Source organism: Palaemon carinicauda, chromosome 2 (assembly GCF_036898095.1).
Source record: "Palaemon carinicauda isolate YSFRI2023 chromosome 2, ASM3689809v2, whole genome shotgun sequence".
Classification (NCBI taxonomy): Eukaryota; Metazoa; Arthropoda; class Malacostraca; order Decapoda; family Palaemonidae; genus Palaemon; species Palaemon carinicauda.
The window spans coordinates 132,993,044-133,017,938 of record NC_090726.1 but is presented as its reverse complement, the minus strand read 5'-3'; the positions used below and the strand labels follow the sequence as shown (position 1 = coordinate 133,017,938).

Sequence of the window (24,895 nt, the reverse complement as noted above, 5' to 3'; positions counted from 1 at the left end):
TATATTTTCACGTTAGAAGTAGGACTAGTGAGTAGGAAAAGGCTGGTAGGATTGCAAAGGAAGGATGCAACGTTAACAGAGTTATTGTACCGTGTTGTGGACGAGACGGACCCGCAGCAGTCTCTGACCTGTTATTATCTTAAGGATGGGTTGCTTATGAGGAAGCATATACTGGGAATGCTGAATGGGGGATTTATTATCAGAAATTAATTCCCGCGCGATTGAGAAGATAAGTGATCTCCGTCGTGCACGAGACGGGACATATGGGGGTAAGGAAGACGACGGAGAAGATAATGAAACACTTTTTCTGGCCTGGCATGCATAAGGATATGTGCCAGTTTTGCCGTGCATGTCACGTATGTCAAATGGCTGGAAAGCCAAACGAGTGCATTAAGAAAGCTCCCTTACACCCCATAGAAGTGCGAGGAGAACCCTTCAGCAAGATAATGATCGACATTGTAGGAAGGACGAAAAAAGGTTACGAATATATGTTAACCTTAATGTATCCAGTAACGAGATACCCAGAACCATACCTGTCAGGAACATCAGTGCCAAGATAAAAGCCGAGAAGTTATTAGACTTTTTCACTAATTTTGGTAGACCAGAAATCGTTCAAAGTGACTGAGGAATGAATTTCACATCAAAATTATTTCAGGACATAATGAAACTGTTGGATGTGAAGCAACAATTATCAACTGCTTATGATCTGGACACCCAAGGTGCATTAGAGAGGTTTCATCAAAATCTGAAAAGTATGTTAACGAAGATCTGCAACAAAACGGGAAATGAATGGGACATTGGACTACCGCTGATGTTATTTGAGGTACGTAATGCTTATCAAGAAAACATGGGATGTAGCCCGAATCAAATGGTATTTGGACGAGAAGTACGAGGACCGATTAAAATGTTAGCAGAAAAATGGAAGGATCGAGAGGAAATGGATGGAGAATTTGTCAAGAATTTGAGTTAAAGGACCGGCGAGATTAGGAAATTTTCTCTGGGAAACATTAAGGCGAGTCAAGGAAAAATTAAAAGATTCGATACGAAAAGTAAGGACAGATAGTTTTCGATAGGACAACAGGTATTAGTTTTCCTTCCGATAAGGAGATTCCCACTCACCAACAAGTTTCAAGGACCATTCAAGATTTTAGAGAAGGTCGGTTACCTGACCTACGTTATCGAAACCCAAGGACGAAGGAAAAGTCAAAGTAAATTACATGTCAACCTACTGAAACCCTACTTGAGCGAAAACGAGACCGAAGCTTCACAAGGGTATATGGCACAAACCATACCATCCACAGAAGAGGACGATGGTGAGGTAGGGGCAGTAAGCAAAGTGAATAATTCGTCTATCATTTGGAGTTTGGGAGAGAAATTAACTCATTTTGACCAGGAGCAACTAGAGGAATTAAGCAGATTAACTAGAAGTTTCCTTGAAATTGTCTTATATGTCCCAAAACAAACCAACCTGTTGAAGCATGAGATACACCTCAAAACAACGGAAAGACCATTTAAACAATGCGCCTATCAACTGTCGCTGTATCACCAAGAAGTCATGAGAAAAGAAGTGGACTACTTGTTGCAAAACGGATTAGCCAAAAAAAATTCTAGCCCTCACAGTTCTCTATGCTTGCTCGTAAAAAAACAGGACGGATCTTTTAGGATGTATGTGGACTATCAAAAGTTAAACTTGATCAGTATGGGCGCTCATCGACCAACTACTCGACAATATCGGACAAGCCGTCATGTCCTTTGGCCTAATGAACGCTCCTGCTACTTTTCAACGAGTGATGGATAACCTTCTAGGATCGATAGATGGATTAGGAGTATATATCTCGACGATATTGAGGTATATTCATCAACGTGGGAAGAACATCCTGAAGAAGGTATTTCAAAAGCTGCGAGGAGCATGCCTGATGATTAACCTGGAGAAGAGCGACTTTGGAAAGGCAACAGTTCGGTATTTGGGATTTGAAGTAGGACGAAGACTAACTGCCCGGTAGCTGCTAACGTCGAAGGAATAAGGAAAGCATCACCACCTCCCACAACAAGGAGGCAGTTAAAACACTTTTTAGAGATGGCAAGATTCTACCAACGCTTTTGCCTGAACTTTTCGCCTGTAGTCGCTCACTTGATGGATTTGATTTGCCCCAAGAAAAAAATTGTATGGATCAGCGATTGCCAGGAATCCTTTGACAGAAGAAAGGCCATATTAACTTCGAAAGCAATACACCTAGCCCCTGATTTCAACAAGACATTCCTTATTCAAGTGGATATGTCGGATAACGGGATTGCAAGAAGACGAGGAAGGAATTCTTCATCCTGTTTGTTTCATGTCGTAGAAGCTAAAGAAACATCAGCGAGCCTACTCAACAGTTGAAAAGGAATTACTAGTAACAGCGATAAACAAGTTTGAGGTTTATGTGAATCGATGAGAATCGACAACAAAATGAAGAGATTACAGTATATTCCGATCATAATCCTTTAACTTTTGGGAATAAGATAAAAAATAATTATGAATTAATAATGAACGGTTTACTAGGTGGTCATTATGTTTACAACCTTATTGTATTAATGTAAAGCATATATCAGGTAAAGATAACGTGGCTGCAGATTATTTATCTCGGGCTGAATCGATGGATTCAGGCCCAAAATAAATAATTTTTTTGGGGGGGAGCTATCTTAGTGTAAAGTAAATACAGAAATTTACTAATAATTTTATTTATATTTCATTCGTGCATTGAAAAGAGGTTAGCCAGCTCTTAAGGTGAGTTCTCTTCGTGTAGATTCAAGGTTAATATGTAAGTTACGTAAGACTTTTGTCGTTAATTTCATTGTAATCGTTATTCAAGTTAGTATACGTAAATTTACGTTATTTATAAGAATTAACTTTTTATTTCCCGTATTTTTTTTTTTATGAAGTCTTACGTAATCTGTTTGAGTGTTATGTGATCACACACAACAGGAACAAGGCTTATGTAATGTTCTTTTATATTTTATGGGATATTGAGGTTGAGTAACTTGCCAGTCGTAATATGTATAATATTATGTTTGGTTCCCAGTCACGAGCCATAGTATAACTTATTTTTGGGGTCCAGACCCGGGAGCCATAATAGTATAATATATATACATACATACATACATACATACACACACACACACACATATATATATATATATATATATATATATATATGCATATATATATATATATATATATATATATATATGTATATATATTATATATATATATATATATATATATATATATATATATATATATATATATATATATATATATTATTATATATATATATATATATATATATATATATATATGTATATATATATATATATATATATATATAGTTTATTAATTTGAATGAGAATAATTTTCAAGCTCTTGGGTTGCATACTCATTTTTCGTATTATTTATGGAAATAATCTGTAGACTAGAAAATTTTATAGAAGTATTAGCATCTTAAATATTAGTGGCGTCAGCTGAAAAGAGAGCATCACTAAATTCCTTTTTGGGAAGACATAGAGCATACCTCCCTGCCACTGAAACTCTCAAATTCTTTGAAACTCACAAGAATAATTATTTGAGATCGACATAATCAAGCATTGTATGCCTAGTTTCTCGGTAGCTTTAGAAGGATCACTGATGATAGCATCCTTCACTTTAAAATTGGGTAAAGAAGACGGGATGACTTTGTCACCTTGCTTTCCATTCTTTCAACAAACAGCTTTCACTTAGATCTTAGAACTGATTTAGAAAATGTAGTATCAAAACAAATTTTACATTTCATGAACTATTTTACCTAATTAGCAATGGTACAACACAAGCAATTAGTTTCATATCTTCTTTAGTGGTAACTTCAGTAATCTTTCTGAGAACACTACATGTTTTATTCCACCTTGTAACTTCAAGTCTATGAGGATTACCATCAGTTTCGGTATAGAACATGAGCACATTTCAAGGTTTCTTTCATGAAGACTGAAAGAGTCAAATTCCCTATGCACAACCCTGCGCTAAATGAACAATGTAGATTCTATACCTTTCATTTAGGAGGACATTCAAGAAAATCCTGTAGTGGTCTCTTGTCATAGGTGATAAGAGATTACCAAAGATAATAAAAAAATAATTGACCAATCAACATGTAGATAATGGATTATCAATATAATCTATTGTTTACCCTTCTTTGTACAATGCTTGAACACCCTTGAGAGGATTAATGCAATGAAAATATCAGGAACTTAAAAGGAGACATGATGCTGAATTACTAAATTCCGAGCATAATTTTGATTGAAGTCACACTTGAAGAGGGTAGAGGGAGCATAATGTCAATTGTCTATCTGGCCTTATATTAGTAGCCATTGTTTGCAAATAATTATTCATGTCTAAAGCCGACCATACACACAGATGACTGACCATACGGTTTGTCCTGCAGGACTGTAGCAGCGCCTCTGTCCTGTGAAAAATGCCCACACACTATGGACTAGCCTGCTTAGTTCAAGATGGATTGAGCACCCAGGATTACGCCTACATGGTTACATTTATGGTACTTGTTAACCAAATTTGGTACAGTACGGAGTATCAAGTACAAATGGTAATCTACATCTAATTTTGAAAATGCCAACTTTTGGTACTTTTTACTTTTTTTATTCTTTACTCAATATAAATCTGACTTAAAATAACATGAAGGAACGTGATAGGCATTCCCTGTCTGCTTCTATACGATGGTGATTTGTCCGCTACGGTGTTAATGTATTTATTTATCTTGAAGTGATTATAAGACCAACTTTTCCGTTTATCCCTCTTAATCCAAGAGTCCAAATGTATCCTGGGAGAAATATACTAAAAGTATTTTTGGACCTTTCAAGAAATTATCTCATGCTGAAGCAATACCACACTTTTAATTAGGCGTATTTGTTTGTGCGTTAATTAAATATAAATTTGAAAAGGATTGTGTTTATGTAGGCAGAGAAAATTTGAGATATATATATAGGTTAATGGAATTATCGGTAGCTACTTAATTTATCCTCTATGCATAATTTACAACTTAATTTTTTTCCCATGATGAGAATTCATAACATTTAATCGGAATATTCATTTTTTCCCTTTGTGTCAGTAACTGTTTATTAAAGACAAAATATACTATGAAAAAGGAAAGGAAATTTAAGGAAATCATAACTTGGTGAATGAAAACCTAAAATTATGATCAATGAAACGCAAAATATTACAAACTGGTTTGAGAAATAATCAGTATGGCAGACGGAAATTTCAAATAATAAAAAAAAGAATAAATAGAAGTTACTCTACCGACAAGATTATAAGAAAATGTCAGACATGATAAATGGTAATGACTAATTTTGTATCACTTTTAAGGAAAAAAGATAATCGAATATGTGTAATATAAGCAAAATTTAAAGATATAAGTAAAAAAAATATATAACCATAAATAAATGCTCGAAAGTAATAACATAAATTGCAATAATTGTTTTAACACAGTAATAAGTCAAAAAATTGTGGAATGTAATCATTGTATCATTATAATACAAAAAGTGCTCCGATCAAGGGATGAAGTATGGAATGCTGTACATGTAAAAATAGGTGTGTCAACCCAGTCACCATGCTAGTCCATGCCCACACACGCAAGAAACTGGCGGGGCATACTGCCAATGGCGGCGGGAATGGCCTGTCCGGTCAAACATGCTGACAGGATGAGAGGACAGGCTAGTTGCGCTGGGTTTGTCCTGTTCACTAGGATTGGCAAGTTCGTGCCAATCGTGGTCAAATCAGCGCCAGTCCTCTGCGTGTATGGCCTGCTTAAGATAGAGAGCTGTAAGGATTTCTGTACTTTTATGAGCACAGTCATCATAAAGAGGAGGAGCGGAAAACAGAATAAATCATTCCATAAAGAGAACAATCTACCCAACAAGGGTAGCTTTCAGGCTCTATTAGAATATCAGAATTTAATTTAAAACATTATTTGGAATTCTACTAGACATACTTGCTCTGGGAGAGGAGGTATGTTGTTACATTTTTTGGAATTTTACCAGACATACTTGCTCTGGGAGAGGAAGTATGTTGGGTATAAAAACTTTAAGAGCATCTTTACCATAGGAAGAAGAGGAATTTTTTAGCATTTACTCGAGTATCTGATTTTAATCTCTCCATTTAGATGAGGTTCACCTTATTCATGATCTTTTCATATTAAGAAATGAGATTCATAGTAACAGCAACACAGTAAGTAAACACAGAACATATTTTTTGTATCTCAAGAATTTTAGTATCTTTAGGGAAATAATGACTAGCACAATTCTTATCACAAGGAAATATAAACGCCACCCTTTTTACTGGAAATGGTATGCCAATGGATGGCAATGCGTAACTTAGCTAAAGTGTATTCCACTGGGATTTGGTCCTCTTCCTCCCTCCCTATCTCAGGCAGGTTAGGTAATGAGCCCAAGATGTTCGGGAAGAATTAAGTTACAACAAGAGAACCAGACACAAATATGATTGAGCTGGAGGAGGTAAACCAGACCTATTGATAGCCTACTGGAAACGTCCCTGATTAGCAATCTGCTGGACTGGGATTCTAGTCCCGCTCAAGCTAGATAGTTTCTTGTAGTGTCAGCAACCTCACCATTATTGTGAGCTACGGATAGGGGGGGGGGCCTACAGGTCTACCTACTGGGCCATCAGCAGCCATTGCCTGGCCCTCCCTGGTCTTAGCTTGGGTGGAGTGGAGCTTGGGCACTGATCTCAAGTGCATATGGTCAGCTTCTAGGGCATTGTCACTGTGACTTGTCTCGTCATTCATGAGTGATCTTTAAAACTTCAAGGACATATTTTGATGTAGCAGTAAAACCAAGAATGGAAAGTTCTTTGGATGGGATAAAAATTGGTTGTACGTATTGTTCGGGACATGCAAGGTCTATAAGGGATCCTCTCTAAATTTGAAGGATTGGAGGTTTCCATGTTTTACAACCGGGATCAGACTTTTCGTCCGATGTCACTTCGTCCACATCTTTTTGTACAATGATGTTTTTGTCCGATTTTTCTGTCCAAGGTGAACATTAAAATAAAATGATAATTGGTAACTTTATTGACGATATACACGTAAAATACTGTGGAAATACAATTAAAAAGATTTATAATCCTAGATGTAGTTACTTTCATCAACTATTTTCCTTTTGATTACTGTCGTCGACATAATGAACTTTGCCATTTCAGGATTGGTAGAGAGTATTAGCTAAATTTGCATCACTCTTTATATACCGTGCCATACTCAAGAGAGGGAAGAAAAAGAGAAAGTAAAGAAAAAGACTAATGAGCAAAAGAGAAGACAAGCATAGGGTTTTGACGATACAAAAACTGTTAACAGAAGAAAAAGAGATCGATAACAATTCTATAATGAGGCTCGTTACAGTTCTGAGTATATCATTGAAGATATATTTCCTCATGTTTTTTTTATTTTTTTTTTGAAAGAGTTTATTTACTAAGATAAAAAGTCATGGATGAAGTGACGTTGGATGAAAAGATATAGCACCATTTACAACAGAGGTAAATGACAAATTCGTAGATAATTTGTATTTTTCCTAACTATACAAACCTTAGCTATTTATTAGGGGTTATACTTTCGGCGGAGCTGAAATGACGAGCCATTAAAATTTAGCTAGGGTTAACTACCCACACCGCTAGTTAGCGGGGGTAGGGGGAGGGGTAGCTTGCTACCACTCCTATTCACACACCTGTGATTTAGTCACTTTGCTTGGAGGTAGGACTTCAAGAGGGATAGGGATGGTGGGCAAGTTTGTATAAATAGCTAAGGTTTGTATAGTTAGGAAAAATACAAATTATCTATGAATTTGTCATTTGTTCCGTAACTGGAATACAAACCACGCTATTTATTAGAGGTGACTCACCCATTAGGAAGGGTGGATGTCCCTGCCAATCTGGCTTTTGGCTTTGCCCGGGGACTCCTTATCTGAGTATGTTAGTACTAAAAAATAAGGAGTCCCTGCCCTCGCTACACCTTGCTACGCAAGGTCCGTGGCCTATGCAAGCTGTGTGTTGAGACGTGCAGAAGTGTGACTGTCTAGGTAAAGTTATTCCGAGTCTATGTAGGAAAAACCTGACGTAACCAAGCCTTCCCAATACCACCTCGCCAGGGTATGGGGACGCAACAAGGGAGCATGGTTTACCTGCAGTGGTTTGAGGTCAGCTTATGCAGAGAACCCAGGATGCTGCTTTCCCCACGAGAGGGTAGGATGAAGAAAAGAATAAGAGCCAGTCAAATCTTTTCATTCACGCAGACTAAAACCGGGTAACAGTACCCTCAACCTTCTGCTAATTGTCCAATAAGGAGCTTGAGGTATACAACCAGCTGTTGTGCAGCCACCACCGGACCGATAGAGATCGTATCAAGTTCCTGTGGGTCACGTCTTGCAGGAGAAAGGTTGTGAAAGTCACCTGGAGCATTCACATCCTTCCTTGTAAAAACCTGTGTCACAGAGTAATCTACTAAGAAGGACCAGGGGCATAGTTATGCCCCTGACACTGAGTTGTCATGTCGAGATGATGTTTCGGTGATCCTCCTCTAGTCTCTCCCAGTGCTGACAAGAGGAGGGACCCGGGCAGGCTGATGCCGTTTTCTTTAGGTAAATTCTCATACCTTACCCTGGGTACAGTAACGGATGATCTGGATCGTCTGTTACCTAGTTGAGACTTGTGTAGGATCCGTCACCTCTGGAGACTGTGTCTGGCGACATACTCAGGGACGAAACTGAACATTGTCTTTCGCCCTTCTCAATAATGGGCGATGTCGAAAGAGAGACCATGAAGTTCCTTGACTCGTATGGTTGCTGTCCGAGTGTGTAGGAACATTGTGTTCTTAAATCAGGAGAAAATTTGTTGCCTGGTGAAGTGGAACATATGGAGTTCCCTTTAGGGATCGGAGATTTGAACCATGTTCTGAGAGGGAGGTCTCAATTCCGACTGGGGAAAGGCAAGTTGTATGTCCTTATGAGTTATGAAAAGTCTATCGATGAGAGGGTGTCCCTTTCTTTCAGTTTGAAGGTGAAGGATCAAGGTTGAGTGATAATCTTTACCTGTCGGAACTGAATAGGGGGGCTTTTCCTCTTGCATATACTCGAGGATTCTGCTATTGCTGGAATCGAGGTATCGAGTGGAGAGACACTTTCACATGACACCAACCACACAAGACGCGATACTGCCTGGTAGACTGATACTGAGGAATTCCTCAGATATCTAGACAACCTTTTCATAAAGAGGTATTGGGTAGTCTTCAGGCGTACAATCATAGCAAAGCTATAGCTTGTGGTAGGTGTCGAAGTGGGTTGTCTGTGATGTGGAGAGGGTTCTCTTGGAGACTCTATCAGGAGCTGCAAAAGGTTTGGAGACCGTTCTGCAAAATGCCATAGGGGAGCTAGGAGAGTCCTTGAGAGGTTGACCGATGTTCTAGCCTTGTTGAGTGCCCTTCTCCAGATAAAACAGGGACGAGACATAAACGTCATTGTTGTACCCACCGTTGTTGCCAGCGAGTGTGTAGGAGAGTACTGGAGCGATGGTACACAGGATGATGCTGGTGCTTAATATCTGCCTGGAGAGCAGGCAAGCGCTGATTCTTAGGCAAGAGCTGGTGCATTGGATCTGCGAGCCTTGACTCTTTGGCAAGAGCTAGCACATTGGATCCGGGACCGTAACTGCACAGGAGGGCGCAGGAAAGTGAGGAAGAGCGCTGGCGCGCAGTAAGGCACTGTGTAGTTTCGTGCATTCTCCCTAGGATGCGCCGAAGCGTGTGACTGGTTGCGCAAGGGTGGGTGCATTAGCGTGTGCGTGAGAGTACTACGTGGAGACTGTTGGAGCGCGCGCGCGGAAGACTATCGGTCTCCGTGCGCAGAAGATTGTCGGCGCGCGCGGAAGGCTGCCTGCGCGCACTTAAGATTATTGGAGCACGCACGCGCAAAGGCCATCGGCACGCGTGCGCGGTAGACTGTTGGTGAGCTCACGCGCCCACAAGACTGTTGGCGTGCGTGCAGGAGACCATCGGCGCCCGCGCACAGAAGAAAGTCGGAGCGCACGCGCAATACTGTTGGTGGGCGCGCGGGAGACCCTAGGCACCCGCGCTCAGAAGAAAGTCGGCCCGCATGCGCGGAACTGATGCCAATACTGTTGGTGCATGTGCAATACTATTGGCATGCGCAAGAGCATTGGTGCTCGCGCGTGCGGAAAATCGTCGGCGCGCGAGGAAAATGATCGGTGTGCACGCGAGCGCAAGACTATTGGCGAGCGTGCGGAAAATCGTTGGGGCGCGCGGGAGACCATCGCCGCCCGCGCGCGAAAGATTGTTGGCGTGCACGTGCGCGGAAGACTATTGGCGCGCGCGCAAGAATATTGCCATGCGCGCGGAAGACTATCTGAGAGCGCATAGCACTAGTAGATTGGCAGGTCAGCTGGTAGGATGACCAGGAGCAGGACAATCAGGAACTGGGATGTGCCCTTTAAAAAGGGCGAACATCCACCGATGGGGACCGTAAGCAGGTCTGCGTTATAGTCCAGGACCGAAGTCCAAAGGACTTCGATGTAGCGCAAGGCTGCGCTGGTAGATCGGTAGGTCAGCTAGCAGGATGAACAGGAACTGGGATGTGCCCTTTGGAAGGGCCAGCATCCACTGATGGGGACCGTAAAAAAAAGGTCCGTGTTAGAGTCCAGGACCGAAGTCCAAAGGACTACGTTGCAGCACAAGGTTGCGCTGGTAGATCGGTAGGTCAGCTGGCAGGACGATTAGGAACTGAGATGTGCCCTTTGGAAGGGCGAGCATCCGCCGATGAGGTCCTGGTAGATCTGCTGCGCTGGTAGGTGTGCTTGATCCTCCGAAGAGGTGTCTCTATGAGTGGCCTCTCTCGTGAACGAGAGAGGTGAATACTTCGTAGAAGAGACTTGAAGACACCCGCGATGATGCCCATGAGGGCCGGTGGATCAGCAAGCTGACCTTTAACAGTAGCGGTCCTCCGAAGAGAAGTCTCTATGAGTGGCCTCTCTCGCGAACGAGAGAGGTAAACACTTTGTAGAAGAGACTAGAAGACGCCCATGATGATGCCCCTTGAGGGCCGGTGGATCAGCAAGCTGACCTTAACAGTAGCGATCCTCCGAAGAGGAGTCTCTATGAGTGGCCTCTCTCGCAAACAAGAGAGGTGAACACTTCGTAGAAGAGACTTGCCAAGACCGTGCTCCGCCCCTGAAGGAAGAGAAACTCAGCAAGGGGGAAGAGAAGTCTGGGTGAAGGCAGCAACAGCAGTTGGAGACGATGAATATATTAGGATGTGGGAAGTTCTCCCTCTGAAGGGAGAAACAACCTCACACCTGGGGAGGAAACTTCCCTCGGAAGGGAAGTTGTCCAACCCCTAGAGGAGAACCTCCTTTAGCATTCTAAAAGGATCTGAATTGCTGGTCATGTTGTCACGGGAGTACTTCTAAGAGAATGATGACGCCCATGACGACGTCCTCTGAGAGACGGCAGTGACAGCAGAGTCCCCACGCATGAACTGAACAGCTCTGCTTCGTTGGCACTCTTAGTCGAACTAAGAAAAACCGCATAGTTAACTGGGAAAATAAAATTAAATAATTAAAGAAGAACCCCGAGGAACAATATAAATAAGTATTTCACCGACAAAAAAATAATTATTTAACAAATTCCCCAGGAGGAACTCCGAAGAGGGGAAGCATAAAATTAAGTATTGCGCCCTTCCTTCCCCAGTCGACATCCACGGGAGAAGGGGGGAGCAGAGTAATTGTAATAAAAACAGAATTACAATTATTTAAATCAGCTAAGAATATTTACTAATAGTGAGAACCACTGACCCTCCGAAGGGAAGTGTTCCACACGGAGAAAGCTGAAAAGTTAAAATACAATTATATTTTCACTAAAAATAATTAAGACAAACAATCGGAAGAGCAACTTAACCCGCGCACGGGAAAGGAGCTTCCCCAATAGTACGCTGTTGTTGTAAAGGTGAATGACCTCGAGAAGAGAGAGACCATAGTCAATCTTTGAAAGGCCACATTCTCTTCGCTCAGAAACCATGTTTCTCATAGGAAAAAAGGAAAAGGCGAAGACAATAGTTGAATGAAGAAGGTCCAGGCGATGACGATACCCTGCGGTGGCTGAGTTAACAGTTATATACCGACGGGAAGACCGATGGACCAGAGAGGGAGAGGTCGTTCCCCACGAAGTGGAACTGTGCTGGCCTTGCTACTACGCAAGTGTCGTCGTATATGTATCACACACACAGCACAAACACTGAAAAGGAAATTTACCACATTTCTATACACACACACACACACATATATATATATATATATATATATATATATATATATATATATATATATATATACATAAACATTAAGAATGTTTTCATATATATACAAGTATAAGAAAAAGTAAGTTAAAAAGACAAAAATTAATGGCAGTCCAGAATAGGCGAGGAGGGAGAGAGGTAACAACCGCTCTCGATCCAAGCCAAAAGTAAAGTGACTAAATCACAGGTGTGTGAACGGGAGTGGTAGCAAGCTACCCCCTCCCCTACCCCCCTCCCCCAACTAGTGGTGTGGGTTGTTAACCCTCACTAAAATTCTAATGGCTCGTCATTTCAGCTCCGCCGAAAGTATAACCCCTAATAAATAGCATGGTTAGTATTCCAGTTACGGAACAAATGTGTATTCAGGGCTCCTAATAGTATCAATAACATATATGGCACTGGTTATACTTTGTTTGCAATTTCCAGGATAACTTGTTGAAAATTAGACCAACAGCATGCACTGTGAATAGAAATGTCAGTTCTGTTTGTTACAGCGCTTTAATTCAGAGTATTCAAATCATTTAAAGTGCTGACCAGACCTACTTATGATATTTCAAGTCACAAAAGTATGCATCCAATGGTTATGTAGTCAGGCTAAAAATTGAAAGAAAGGGTCAATGAAATGGTGCTGTTCCCCATGCATGGAAAGAGCAACAATAAAAAAAAATTTGTTTCAACACGAATACAAATCTTCGTTCTTTACATTGGAACATTGGAGAAGAAATCAGTGCAAGCTGGCATACGGCTATAAAAAGTTAAATGAGGTGTCACCAGTCATCGGTTGTTACCAGTGGTAGCAGGGAAAGCACCTAAGACAGACGTCTCCTTCCACGTGCTCTGGCTTTGGCTAGAGATCAACACTTTCTTTTTCCTCTCACGTGTGATTCGGTGTGCTTGTGCTTAAGGATACACAACATGAGGGTTTACCCAAGCAAGGCGGCACATTTATGTTGAAAGAGGACACGGAGCGTCACTGTCTTTATTTTTCAAGCAGAAGGCACTCCTGCATAGAGACTTCACCTTATTCTGAGTGTCAGGAGTGCCTATCCTCTCAGTGGGAGGGGTATGGCAGGAGAAAGTAAAAGTCTAAAAGAGATTCTTCTCCTTCTGGGTTTTCCTCGAAGTCAAAGAATTTCCGACTTCTTTTCTTACTCCTGGTACCCTATGGATGGAAATAAATTATGAGGAAAAGTCTTCCCATCACAAGAAAGAATCACAAGATTCATAGGAGTGGCTCACCAGTTTCTCAAGCGAAGTTCGCTACAAGCACATCTGTGGCAGTGCCTTTTGGGTCACATGGCCTCATTAGAATGTCTGGTGCCCAACAGTTGCTTTTGCATGCAGTCATTGGAATGCTTTTTGGTGGGTAGTGGGGTGGCCAGGGGACCAGCAGCCACCGGGTGAGATACTACCGCTATACAGTTTTTGGGCCCTTTGACAGGCCAGACAGTACTACATTAGATCCCTACCTCTGGTTACGGCTTATTTTTTCCATGCCTACACATACACCGAATAGTCTGGCCTAATCTTTCCACATTTTCCTGTCCTCATACACCTGACAAGGGCAACACTGAGATTACCTTCTAGATCACTTAGTAGTGTTGACGAGCAACAACACAACAGTAGTAGCATATCTAAATAGGCAAGGAACTACTATTTCACAGAAACTCTGCCAACTGGCTGTTGGAATCCTGCGATGAACAGAGGGCAAGGTGATCTCCCTGTTCATACCACGCAAATATAACATCCTGGCCGACAATCTGAGCAAGAAGACTCAAATAGTTGGAATCAACTGGTCTTTGGATCCTCAGATAACGAACAAAGTAGTGACTCTGTGGGGTTAGCCAATAATTTATGTTTGCAACATCCCTCAACCAGAAACCTACAGTGTACTGCTCACCAGTACCGGATCCGCAGATGGCATTTCAGAATGCTTTTCAACATCCATGGGACAATCTGGCCACGCATGCATTCACCCCATTCTGCCTAATGAGGAAACTCCTCAAAAAGGTGACATCCTCAATCAACCTATCTATGATGCTGATAGCTCCAGTATAGCAACACACATAATGGTACCTAGAACTATTTCTGCTGCTGGCAGAGGTTCCGAGAGCTTCCTTCCCTCCATGACCTGCTATGCAAACATGCACAGGTCTATCACCAAGCAGTAGGATCCCTTCAACTTCACATTTGGAGGTTATCCAGTGGAGAAGCAGATGTCTGGGTACATCAGGAGGTCATCAACCTCAGGCTGCCAACCAAAGTTGGTAATCTTTTGTGGTTGGTGCCGTGGAAGGGATGTCTCTCCACTCAGAGGGACTATACCCCTGATTACCAAACTTTTACCTCATCTTCGTGAGGAAAACTTTGCTCAGTTTCGGTGGTGAAAGGCTATAGATCGGCCTTAAGCCAGTTTCACACGTTACAAATGTTTGAAACCCCCTTTTGGGGTCATGTGAACGATCTCTGCCTGCTGGCTTCGCTTGGGAATACACACTACCTCAGCTTCCATCGGCGACAGAGTTCTGTTGCCCTCTCATTTCTATTGACAAGGACTTTTTGTTGTCTCCTCTTTGTTCTTACAGATTGTGTGGGAAATCTACAGCCAGGAGACAAGAATATCCGCTTGGTAACAGAATGGACTCCTACCTCGACACCCCTAGGAAAGATGGCACCTACCCCAGGACGCTATAGGACCATATCTTGAGAGTCTGCCACACCTAGAGTCAGTTCGAGGAGAGCCATGTTAGAAAGCTCGCGTCACTCTCTCCGTTGTACTAAGGGCACCCAAGCTAAGCGATTGATTTGAACTTATACTTTTTTAGTGATATGTTGAATTTAAAGTAACTTTTAAAAAACTAGTCTCCTAGCTGTAGTCTCGCCCAGAAATTATGATGTAAACTCATTGATTGTGAGAGCACTTGTAAGCATTTATTTAAAACATTTTAATATATAAACAATGTTTTAAGAATGCTATTCAGAATTTTTGAACTTAAAATATTTTGAAGTGCTCAAGACTGAAGTTGTAAAATTTTCATCGAAATATATGTAAGTTTGAAAGATCAGATTCGCCTCTGGCTTATCCCGTTTCCTGAGACTGAATTGAACTTAGATTTAAAATTAAATTTTGTCTGTCTGAGACACCATATCTTTAGACTGAAACTTCATATTTCCTCTTTTGCAGTGCTATTTATGCTCATACAGAGTTTTGAACAGACTTGCCCTTAGTCAGAAGTGAGACCACCTTTGTGGAACTTAGTTAAAGCTCTCTGTTCCCTGAAAGGAACACCCTACAAGACATTAAATCAGCCATCAGGCTGTAATCTATCTTTACCAACGGCTTTCCTTCTCACTTTAGCCTCTGCCAAGAGGGTTGAAGAGTTGCATGGTCTCTCCTACGAAGTCATCCATTCAAGGGGATAGGGGCAGGTTATGTTCAGCTTTGTCCCTGAGTTTGATGATAGAACTCAAAATCTTGCAGTTTCTGATCCTTCTAGATTTTGAGTCTTTGGGAGATAACCAATTATCCTGATTAGCTGCTTTTGTGTCCTGTGAGAGTGCTAAGGCACTATCTGAGATAAGCTGGTGGAGCTACCACTCTGACTAAACATCGGTTTGTTATCTCAAGCAGAGTCAAGTAAAAGGGTGACGAGAAACACCATCTCCTCTTGGTTAAGGCAGGTCATAGACCAAGCAATTAATTGTTCTCCTTCTCAACAACAAGAGGTACGACCAAGAGCTTATGACATCAGGGCATAAGCACGTCCATGGCATTCAGGAAGAACTTTTATGTGGTACAGGTGCTTCAAGTAGGCGTGTGAAAGCGCCAGACCCCATTCACTGCCCTTTACTTGCTAGACATAACACACAGGTTCCTAGAAACTTTTATGCTAAGAACTGTGGTAGCTCCTTACAGGACTGTTAGCAGTCATTCGAGGGCAGAAGTTAGTCTGGGATGAATGTAAAAGGAATGACTGGCCTTTTTATTTCCTTCATCTTACCATTTCTTGGGGCATAGCATCCGAATATTGTGTTGGCTGAACTGCTCAACTGCAGTTAAGCTCCACGTTGCTCGTAGCTAGAATGTATGTTATATATTTCATGTTACATCACCAATCTCCTTATGAGGGGGTATTGGGACGTCTGGGTACTCAGTGTGTATAAGCACAAACCTGTTAATTATACACAGCCCAAGACATCTCACTTAAAAAAGTATGAGTGAGCGAAGGGGGGGGGGGGGTTGCTTTCCCTGCTACCACTAGTAATAACCAAATGGTTGTTGACACCTCGTTAAAGTCTTTTACAGCTGTATGCCAGCTTATGCTGATTTCTTGTCCTAAGTTGAAATCTTCAGGTTTGTATAGTTAGAAAATATACAAATTACTTCCAAATTTGTAATTTTTCTAAGATTTCAAAGGCGTTTTTACTGAATATTAGCCTTTTTAGGTACTGAATAATCTTTGAGGGATAACAGGTTAAAAATTCATCTGGAGAACTGTTGAATGTGCTTAGTTGAACTACTTAGGTATCATTACTTTCTTTCACAAAGATAATTTTGCCGCAGTATCTGATAAAAGCAAGTAAACGTTGCTAGTCTTCTAATGGAGACCTTTATTTGCTTTATGAAATATGCAGAAGCATTATCTGAAAAGCTAAAATAAGCATCAAATTACTTACGAATAGATGTAATTTTAAGCTTAATCCTTCTAGAACATTTTATACTATCAAACGATAACTCATACTCTGAAAAATTTGGAACTCATGTGCAATGCATAATTCATATTTCCATTAATACCACCAATAATTCTATCAATCTGACATCCAAGTGATTTATTTTGGGAGAAGTTTATAGAGTCCATGACTGAACTGGAATCTCGACCAGGCTGTCACCAGAAGTTACTGGGATCGACAACAGTGTTTGGGAAATGGTAGCCAACTGATCTACGGAGGGGTATAATGGTATTCGTTCATGGACATATCAATGAAAGTTAGAACATTTTTAATAATAAATTTCATAGACAATAATGAAAGTATCATAAGATGTTCAGAAAATTCATATGGTCCAAGACTGTTGAAGTCATATGGGATAACACCGCAACAAATGGAAAGGCACTGGTGTAAGCTATATTTACCTCTTAGGAGTGAGACTATACGAACAAGGAGCAATTATCTACTTATTTGACTGAACTGGAATCTCGACCAGGCTGTCACCAGAAGTTACTGGGATCGACAACAGTGTTTGGGAAATGGTAGCCAACTGATCTACGGAGGGGTATAATGGTATTCGTTCATGGACATATCAATGAAAGTTAGAACATTTTTAATAATAAATTTCATAGACAATAATGAAAGTATCATAAGATGTTCAGAAAATTCATATGGTCCAAGACTGTTGAAGTCATATGGGATAACACCGCAACAAATGGAAAGGCACTGGTGTAAGCTATATTTACCTGTTAGGAGTGAGACTATACGAACAAGGAGCAATTATCTACTTATTTGTAATGACAGGCTTTTTACCTGAAGCCGAGAGCCCTTACCCAAGTTGCGGTAGAGTTCCAAATTATCACATGGGGCAGTTGACGCCATAAATATTTCTCACAGACACCTTCGAGGCAAACTCCTTCCTAACCTATTCTCATACATCTAAGCAATAAATTCAAAAGAATGAGGATACGTTCACGTTGTTTACATAATCCTTTATATTTTTTTTACCAAATATCAATATTTGAGAGCGGAAACTATAGAGGTTGGACAACACGGTGGAAGAAAACTGAGAAAAGTTTATTGAAGTACGGAATGAGAGTTTTGAGAAATATTTGAAGTGAAACCATGGAGAAAAACTCCCTTCTCAAAAATTTTCTTGCTCATTATACGGCTTCAAGACAGATTAAATAAGTCAATCTCTTAATGAGAGGTTGGCATTAATATGATTATTCTTGTACCTATTAAATTTCTAACAACCAATAAAATTATTTCTTGGCTGCATAAATGAAAGTTCTATTTTGTTTCATAAAATAATTCGAATTTTACTCCACAAAGTTACTAATGGGCAATAAATACAGCAGTGATGCAAGTTGTATGAATCAACAATGTTCTGGGAATTACTGACTAAATAAATATTTTGCCATATTGGATGCTACTTCACATAAAAATAGGAGAGAGCCAAATTGTAACTTGAATGGTCAAAATTATACATTGTACACTACCATTTCTTTTATAGCTTGAGATACGCTCAGCCATATTGAATGAACATTGACTAAAGGCCTTCACTATAATAGTATATAAAAGATTATATAATAGGTAGAATAAATGTGATTTGATTGAGAAATATGGTGAAATAGAGCTTGTTCGTTTCTCACACATCACTTACTTTAATCTCCACGCAAAAAAACTCCCTTTGATATCCATGCGAATACTCAATCAGCATAGTCAAACAATAAGTGTTATTTTGGGTAGATTGGCAAACATATTTATCAGATAATGAGTAACATTTTCATTTCAAATCCACCCCTTTCTACGATGTATATTTTCCAGTACCTGAAAATCGAGTTCCTCCTTCCTCATGTATCGAAGCCAAGTTTGACCGTTCTGTTCACCAAAGCAAACGCGGAGAGCTGGACACTTCCTGAATATTAAGAGGAAGAAATAATAATCTTTCATTACAAGCAAACACACTTTGGATGAAATAATATTTTCTTAAAACAAAACTTCAGAAAATATATACATCTAAAAGCAATGTCTTACTGACAGGCTTTCTTTCATTCAGTAGGAACTAGTAATATTTACCTGTGAAGATGAATAAGGGCCTTTCTTACATGTTTTTCCTCAAGGGGCTGGAGACTGCTCAAACTTAACTGATAAGCCAATAAGAAACTTCTCCTTTTATGACCCAACTCGTAGAACTTCTCAATATCAGAAGCTTCCCTGATCCACTCTCCCTTTTCGGATTCCATATTGATTAAATCAGGGTAAACCACAGAATCAGAATAGCTTTCTGTCCAAGGGAAAAGTATAGCATATAAATAAACGAATGATCTTCAGTTTCAGAACTTACTGTTTCTCTGAAACCTTTTATACAATTAGATTGAATAGTATTAAGACACTTCCAAAAGAGCGACAACATGAGCATTAGTCATTACTGGCTATTCTTTAGAGCAACCTTTGAAAGTGAGTTTCTTGATTTTTTAAATCATTTTCTAGAAATACATTTTTCTAGCAAGTTCAAATGACATCATCATCCCTTTTTACAATTTGACTTATAATATATGAGCAATTACTTTAGAATGCAGATAACTGCCTAATATGCTTATCCTTTGTCAAAAGAAATATATTAATTAAAACTCTTATCTCAAAAGTCCAAACGAATTGACAATAAAAAAAAAAGTACGAATAAGAAAGACAAATTGGTTTCATGAAAACTTTGGTAGTAAGTGATACAGATGTTTTGGGCAATAGGTTCCTGGCAAACTTACAAGTACAAAAACCTCTTCACAGCCGTAAATATTTACACAAAAAAGCACTAACTTAAAAAAAAATATATATATATTTTATAAACATGGAGTATAAAAAATTTAACGCTTATATGGAGCTGTGTAACTTTAGAGTGTTGTTATTTGTGTTGACGAAACATCAGATACATAGGTGTCATACACTTTTAAAAAACCGTAATTACAATCCAAAATTCTCCATAAAAACATACTGTTCTCGGCCGTATTTCAGTAAAATACAGGCGACTGTAATTTTAACCCTACTTTGTTATCTTCTTTTACGGGTTAGTGACCGTAATATCACTCTTTTACGTCAATTTATTCGTTTTTAAAACGGTAAATGCCTGGAAAAATTTATTCCAGGATTTTTACCGTTTTTTTACGGAAAATTGTTACCTTTGTAATTTTATCATATGTGCCATTGAATTGCAAAGATGTAGGTTACATAGTCCCACATGACGAGTTATTAAATACCATGGAAGGAGATCATTTATATGATATTTGAATAAAAGCCGAGACTTATATATGAAAAGGACGAGAACCATCGAAGAGTCGGAGAATTAAATGCAGCTCAACTTTAAAGACTGAATTTTTCAACTGCAATGTTTATGGAATAGATTGTGAATTAAGGTCCGAAAACAGAACATCGTTCTGAGAATTACAAGATATTCGATGTTTCCAAGCACTAAAATGTGTGCATATGATCATCACACATAGTTTGTGCCACGATATTAAATTTTCAAATAGACTACAAGTCCAAATCTAATGAATCCAGCCATGTTGAACTTTCGGTGAATAATACGATCATTATTACATCATATCCTTCCATCTTCTTTCAATCAATCTTTAGTATTTTCTTAAATTTTCTACCACCGACACAAACACAACACCTGAGAAGCACAAACCTTCGACAATGTTCCCTACAAAACTAACCTTGAACCTACCACTGACATCATACGAGAGGCTGGTGATCAAATTGCAAGATGCGTTCATGACGCTTATTTTATTCTTTCCCTTTTACAGCTATTACAGAGTTGAAGCACCTTAATACACGACCAAGTATCAGGTTTCATCTTTGCGTATTAGTATTTGTCACATAAAGAAGTGATCTTAACCAGATTCTGTTATACAGAAATATTAACATGATATGTAGCAACTTTCAGTCACTTACTAGAATGCAAACGATGGCAACTTCATCACTTCAGACCGATATGCTCTTTGCAGAAAGTAAAGGAAATGTATACATAAGATATACTTATTCTTTAAAATTTTTCAATTATAAAACAGTTTATGTCATTCTAACAGCTAGACTTCAATGATTCGCATCTGTCTCTTTGTGAACGAGTGTATATATATATATATATATATATATATATATATATATATATATATATATATATATATATATATATATATATATATATATATATATATATATATATATATATATATATAGGCTACATACATATATATATATATATATATATATATATATATATATATATATATATATATATATATATATATATATCATCTCCTACGCAAAAGGCCTATATATATATATATATATATATATATATATATATATATATATATATATATATATATATATATATAAAAGTATTGTTGAGACAGTGTTGTAGACATAGAATAAATGAAGAAAAAGAATAGTCACAGCTTCTATAGCCAAAGACTTCCACCTGAGAATATAAAGAAGCTGAGAAAATACTGGGATTGCTGTAGGAGACTCATTGACGCCACTAAGGTAAGCACCTTCAATGAAGAATATATATATATATATATATATATATATATATATATATATATATATATATATATTTTTGGGCTCAAGCCATGGCGTCCTGATGGAAGGTTCCTTATTGGTAGCTTCCTTGGGTATATTACTACTAAGATATTCCCAGAGAATTTAACCACAGGTTATCACAGAATTCTAACTTCTGGAGCGAGTATCCTAAAGGTTTCCCTTTAAGACATCGTATATCAACAGGGGACGCATGTATTAACGCGCCACATAGCTATCTGCACCCCACATAGAGTTAACACTTCGATATGGAGGGGCGGAGAATAGCTGGGGAGCCGTTCCACAGCTATACTCGTCCGTGGCTACTTTTGGTACTCGAAACGTAAACAAACGGGCGCCATTGCTAAATGACGTCACGTCCATCACCATCCTTCTTTTAGTAGCTTGCCTTGCTAAGACGGATTTCTCCTTGTGCTTTTTCATCGGCTTGCATCTTCGTAATGTCGCTACCTTCAGCCTCGCCTTATTCTGGAAAGTTGAGTACCAGGTCCCAGTATTGTTAAAATAAGCTCTGACTGTAAAGTAACTTATACTTTTCGAGATATTTCATGTTTTCTGGCAGAGCTGTGCTACTACCGGACCCGCCATTTTATGGCGTCGCTGTTCCCCTGCATACCTTATTTAGCTAGCCTGAACAGCTTATTCCGGCCTTTTAACTAATTGATACTATTAGTTATTTAGTCTTCATAGCTAGGAACTTCATAAATCGTGTTTTGACGCCTTTTTATCGGTCATCGCCTGACCCCCATACTAGATCGCTAGCTTAGCCCCTAGGCTAGAGCGCCTATCACCAGTGTTCATGCATGATATATTCCAGTGATCCTAGGTTAAGTTATGAAGATAGTGGCATTATTTTATGATACTGTTTACTGTGATGCAAGTGTTTTCGCCTTCGGGGACCATATAGGGGATCGGTTTGATAGTGTGCCTTTTTAACCTAACCTAAATGTAGGACCCCTATATGCTCCCTTCACCCCCTGCCTTAGGGCATTCCCTCTGTGTGGCCATGCTCCCCCTACCACGTAAGGGGATCAAGTCCGTATCAGAGTATTTATCGCTTCTCTGTCCTCCCTAAGGGAATGATCCCCCCTTAGGGTTGTGTCCGAGAAAGAGGAACGGCCTGTCCCTCCTCACTTGCTGAGGTTAAGTGTGGTGAAAAATATGATGGATAAAAAGTGGACTGTATACTTAATGTTGTTACTGACTCAAAGCCGCCACAAATGTCCTTTCGTAACAACTATCACTATTCCCTTTACGGCTTCTCAGGAATAACGAGAGATTTCTCTCTCCAATAAACTTAATTATTAGTGTAACCGATATTCAAAAGCACCACAGTCATATAACTCTCAACAATAGGACTACACTAAGTCCTTTCACTTACTGAGCTGTCATTGTTAACAGGAACTCAAATCATAAGTTTCAATAAAGTACAACGAGACACAAGTTTTAATTTTCCCCTCTCTCTCTCTCGCGAGTACTCACGGGTAGACTTTCCGACCTTAGAGGACCGCAGTTTGTAGTCTCGTTTTCTATAAGTCGTACAAAATTCTTAATATGAACACCTTGATGTTAAATAAGTATCAGATCAATTCTTAATTACAAACTGTACATTAAAACATAAATCAATAAAGGATATCGAAACGCACTTGTTACTTTACAGTCAATTAGTTTAATAACTAAAAATTGAACATAAATGCGTGATTAAGCAAAGACAAACTCAAGGGGGTTTACAAGTCAATGGCACTTCACAAAATTACGACAAGTCCCAAAAATAAGAGTAGATCACTACTTACGATCTTATACACACACACAACCACCACCTCGACAACATAGTAACAGATCGGCTCAAGTTTGAGCCCTGAGGCTCATGAGCAAAAGCTGTCTCCTTCGTCATGCATTCGTGTTTTATATGAGGAAAAGAGACAAGTTATACAATTACAATAGATACAAGACTGCTTACAAGATTTACATTAACACAAAAAACCTTTTAGTAAATTCAAAGATTGATGTCAAAAATAAATTCAAGACACATAGTGTGCAATTTCAAACATATTCTTTAAACATAATTAACTGGTTGGAGGTGTGTGACAAATTCAATCATGATCAACGTCATAACCATATAGTGTACATACATACGCACACACCTAAACAGGGGCGAAAAAAGGGTGATCTAAATGTGCAAACAAATCGTCCGTGTTGGTCTTCTGACCCTTGACCTCTCCTAATGGGTACTCTGGCAAGGCAAAACAAGATGTTACTCTTACAAGTTCTACTCTCCTAGTCCTCTAATGGAGAGGCATCATTAATCAAGTTATGGAGTGGCATCAATCAGATATCATTACGTTCTCAACTACTACGGCACATAGTACAACATATGAATTCAATTACTGTATCTGAATGTTACTGTTATGTAAAACCATTTCACTGTGCTTAATCGCACTTCAAACACTACATGCTAAAATCATAGTAGTACACACAAATAAACAATTAATGTAAGAGTGTCATTCTCGAGTTAGATGTGGTTCTTTTAACTCTTATCATAACATGCAAAAGAACGAACATATTTCTACAAAATATGAAAACATGCAAATTTTGGTCTCATGAATAAAAACAACTGCAATAACATAATTTCGTTTGTCATTTACCTTATAAACGACACTTCCCAATAATAATTAGTCAATAATTTTTAAGAAGCATGCAATAATAACAACCTTACGCTAAGAGGTAGATTATAGTTGTACAGAGGAATACACAAGACATTATATTAAATTGTTGTGAGAAGAATTCTTCACATTAGGTTTCCTGACCTTATTTGTAATGTGCGATATGTCTTCCAGCCTACCTAGCTTAGGGTTTAACATCCCTTCTCTAGGTTAGGCCTCGGGGGGGGGGGGGGGGGGGGGCTAGTTCTGTACAGAGCCTCCCCTATGGAAGACCCTTCTTCTTCTCCCTCCCCCTCCTATCCTTTGTATGGTCTAGCCTATACTTAGGTTAGCCTATACTCATCTGTCCCTAGTCCTACAACTCCTCCTTAGGGTGGAGTGACAGGGCTATCTTGAGTCCCTGTGTGCAGTCCACTCTGGTACATATACCCTTCATAGCGTCCTATGGGGTTAGCCACTGGAAGCGTTTTGTCCGCAGGGGTTTTCCCCACTCTTGGGTGTTCCCTGGCCCTCCCTTGGGCTACTCTGGC

The 24,895-nt window shown here is 39.4% G+C and overlaps 1 protein-coding gene across 2 annotated transcripts in view; it reads right to left on the bottom strand.

The window, feature by feature from the left end:
- LOC137621827 (uncharacterized) overlaps window positions 1–20,798 on the bottom strand; it is a 40,060-nt gene extending 19,262 nt beyond the window's left edge. Inside the window, exons 1-3 of one of the 2 annotated variants that reach the window (XM_068352344.1) lie at window positions 20,786–20,798; window positions 19,180–19,387; window positions 18,931–19,018 (exon numbers count right to left, since the gene is read on the bottom strand). In XM_068352344.1, the coding sequence (XP_068208445.1) occupies window positions 18,931–19,018; window positions 19,180–19,346 (255 nt within the window). In that variant the 5' untranslated portion in view covers window positions 19,347–19,387; window positions 20,786–20,798. The other variant, XM_068352337.1, reaches the window with a different exon arrangement.
- Window positions 20,799–24,895: the final 4,097 nt, after the last annotated feature.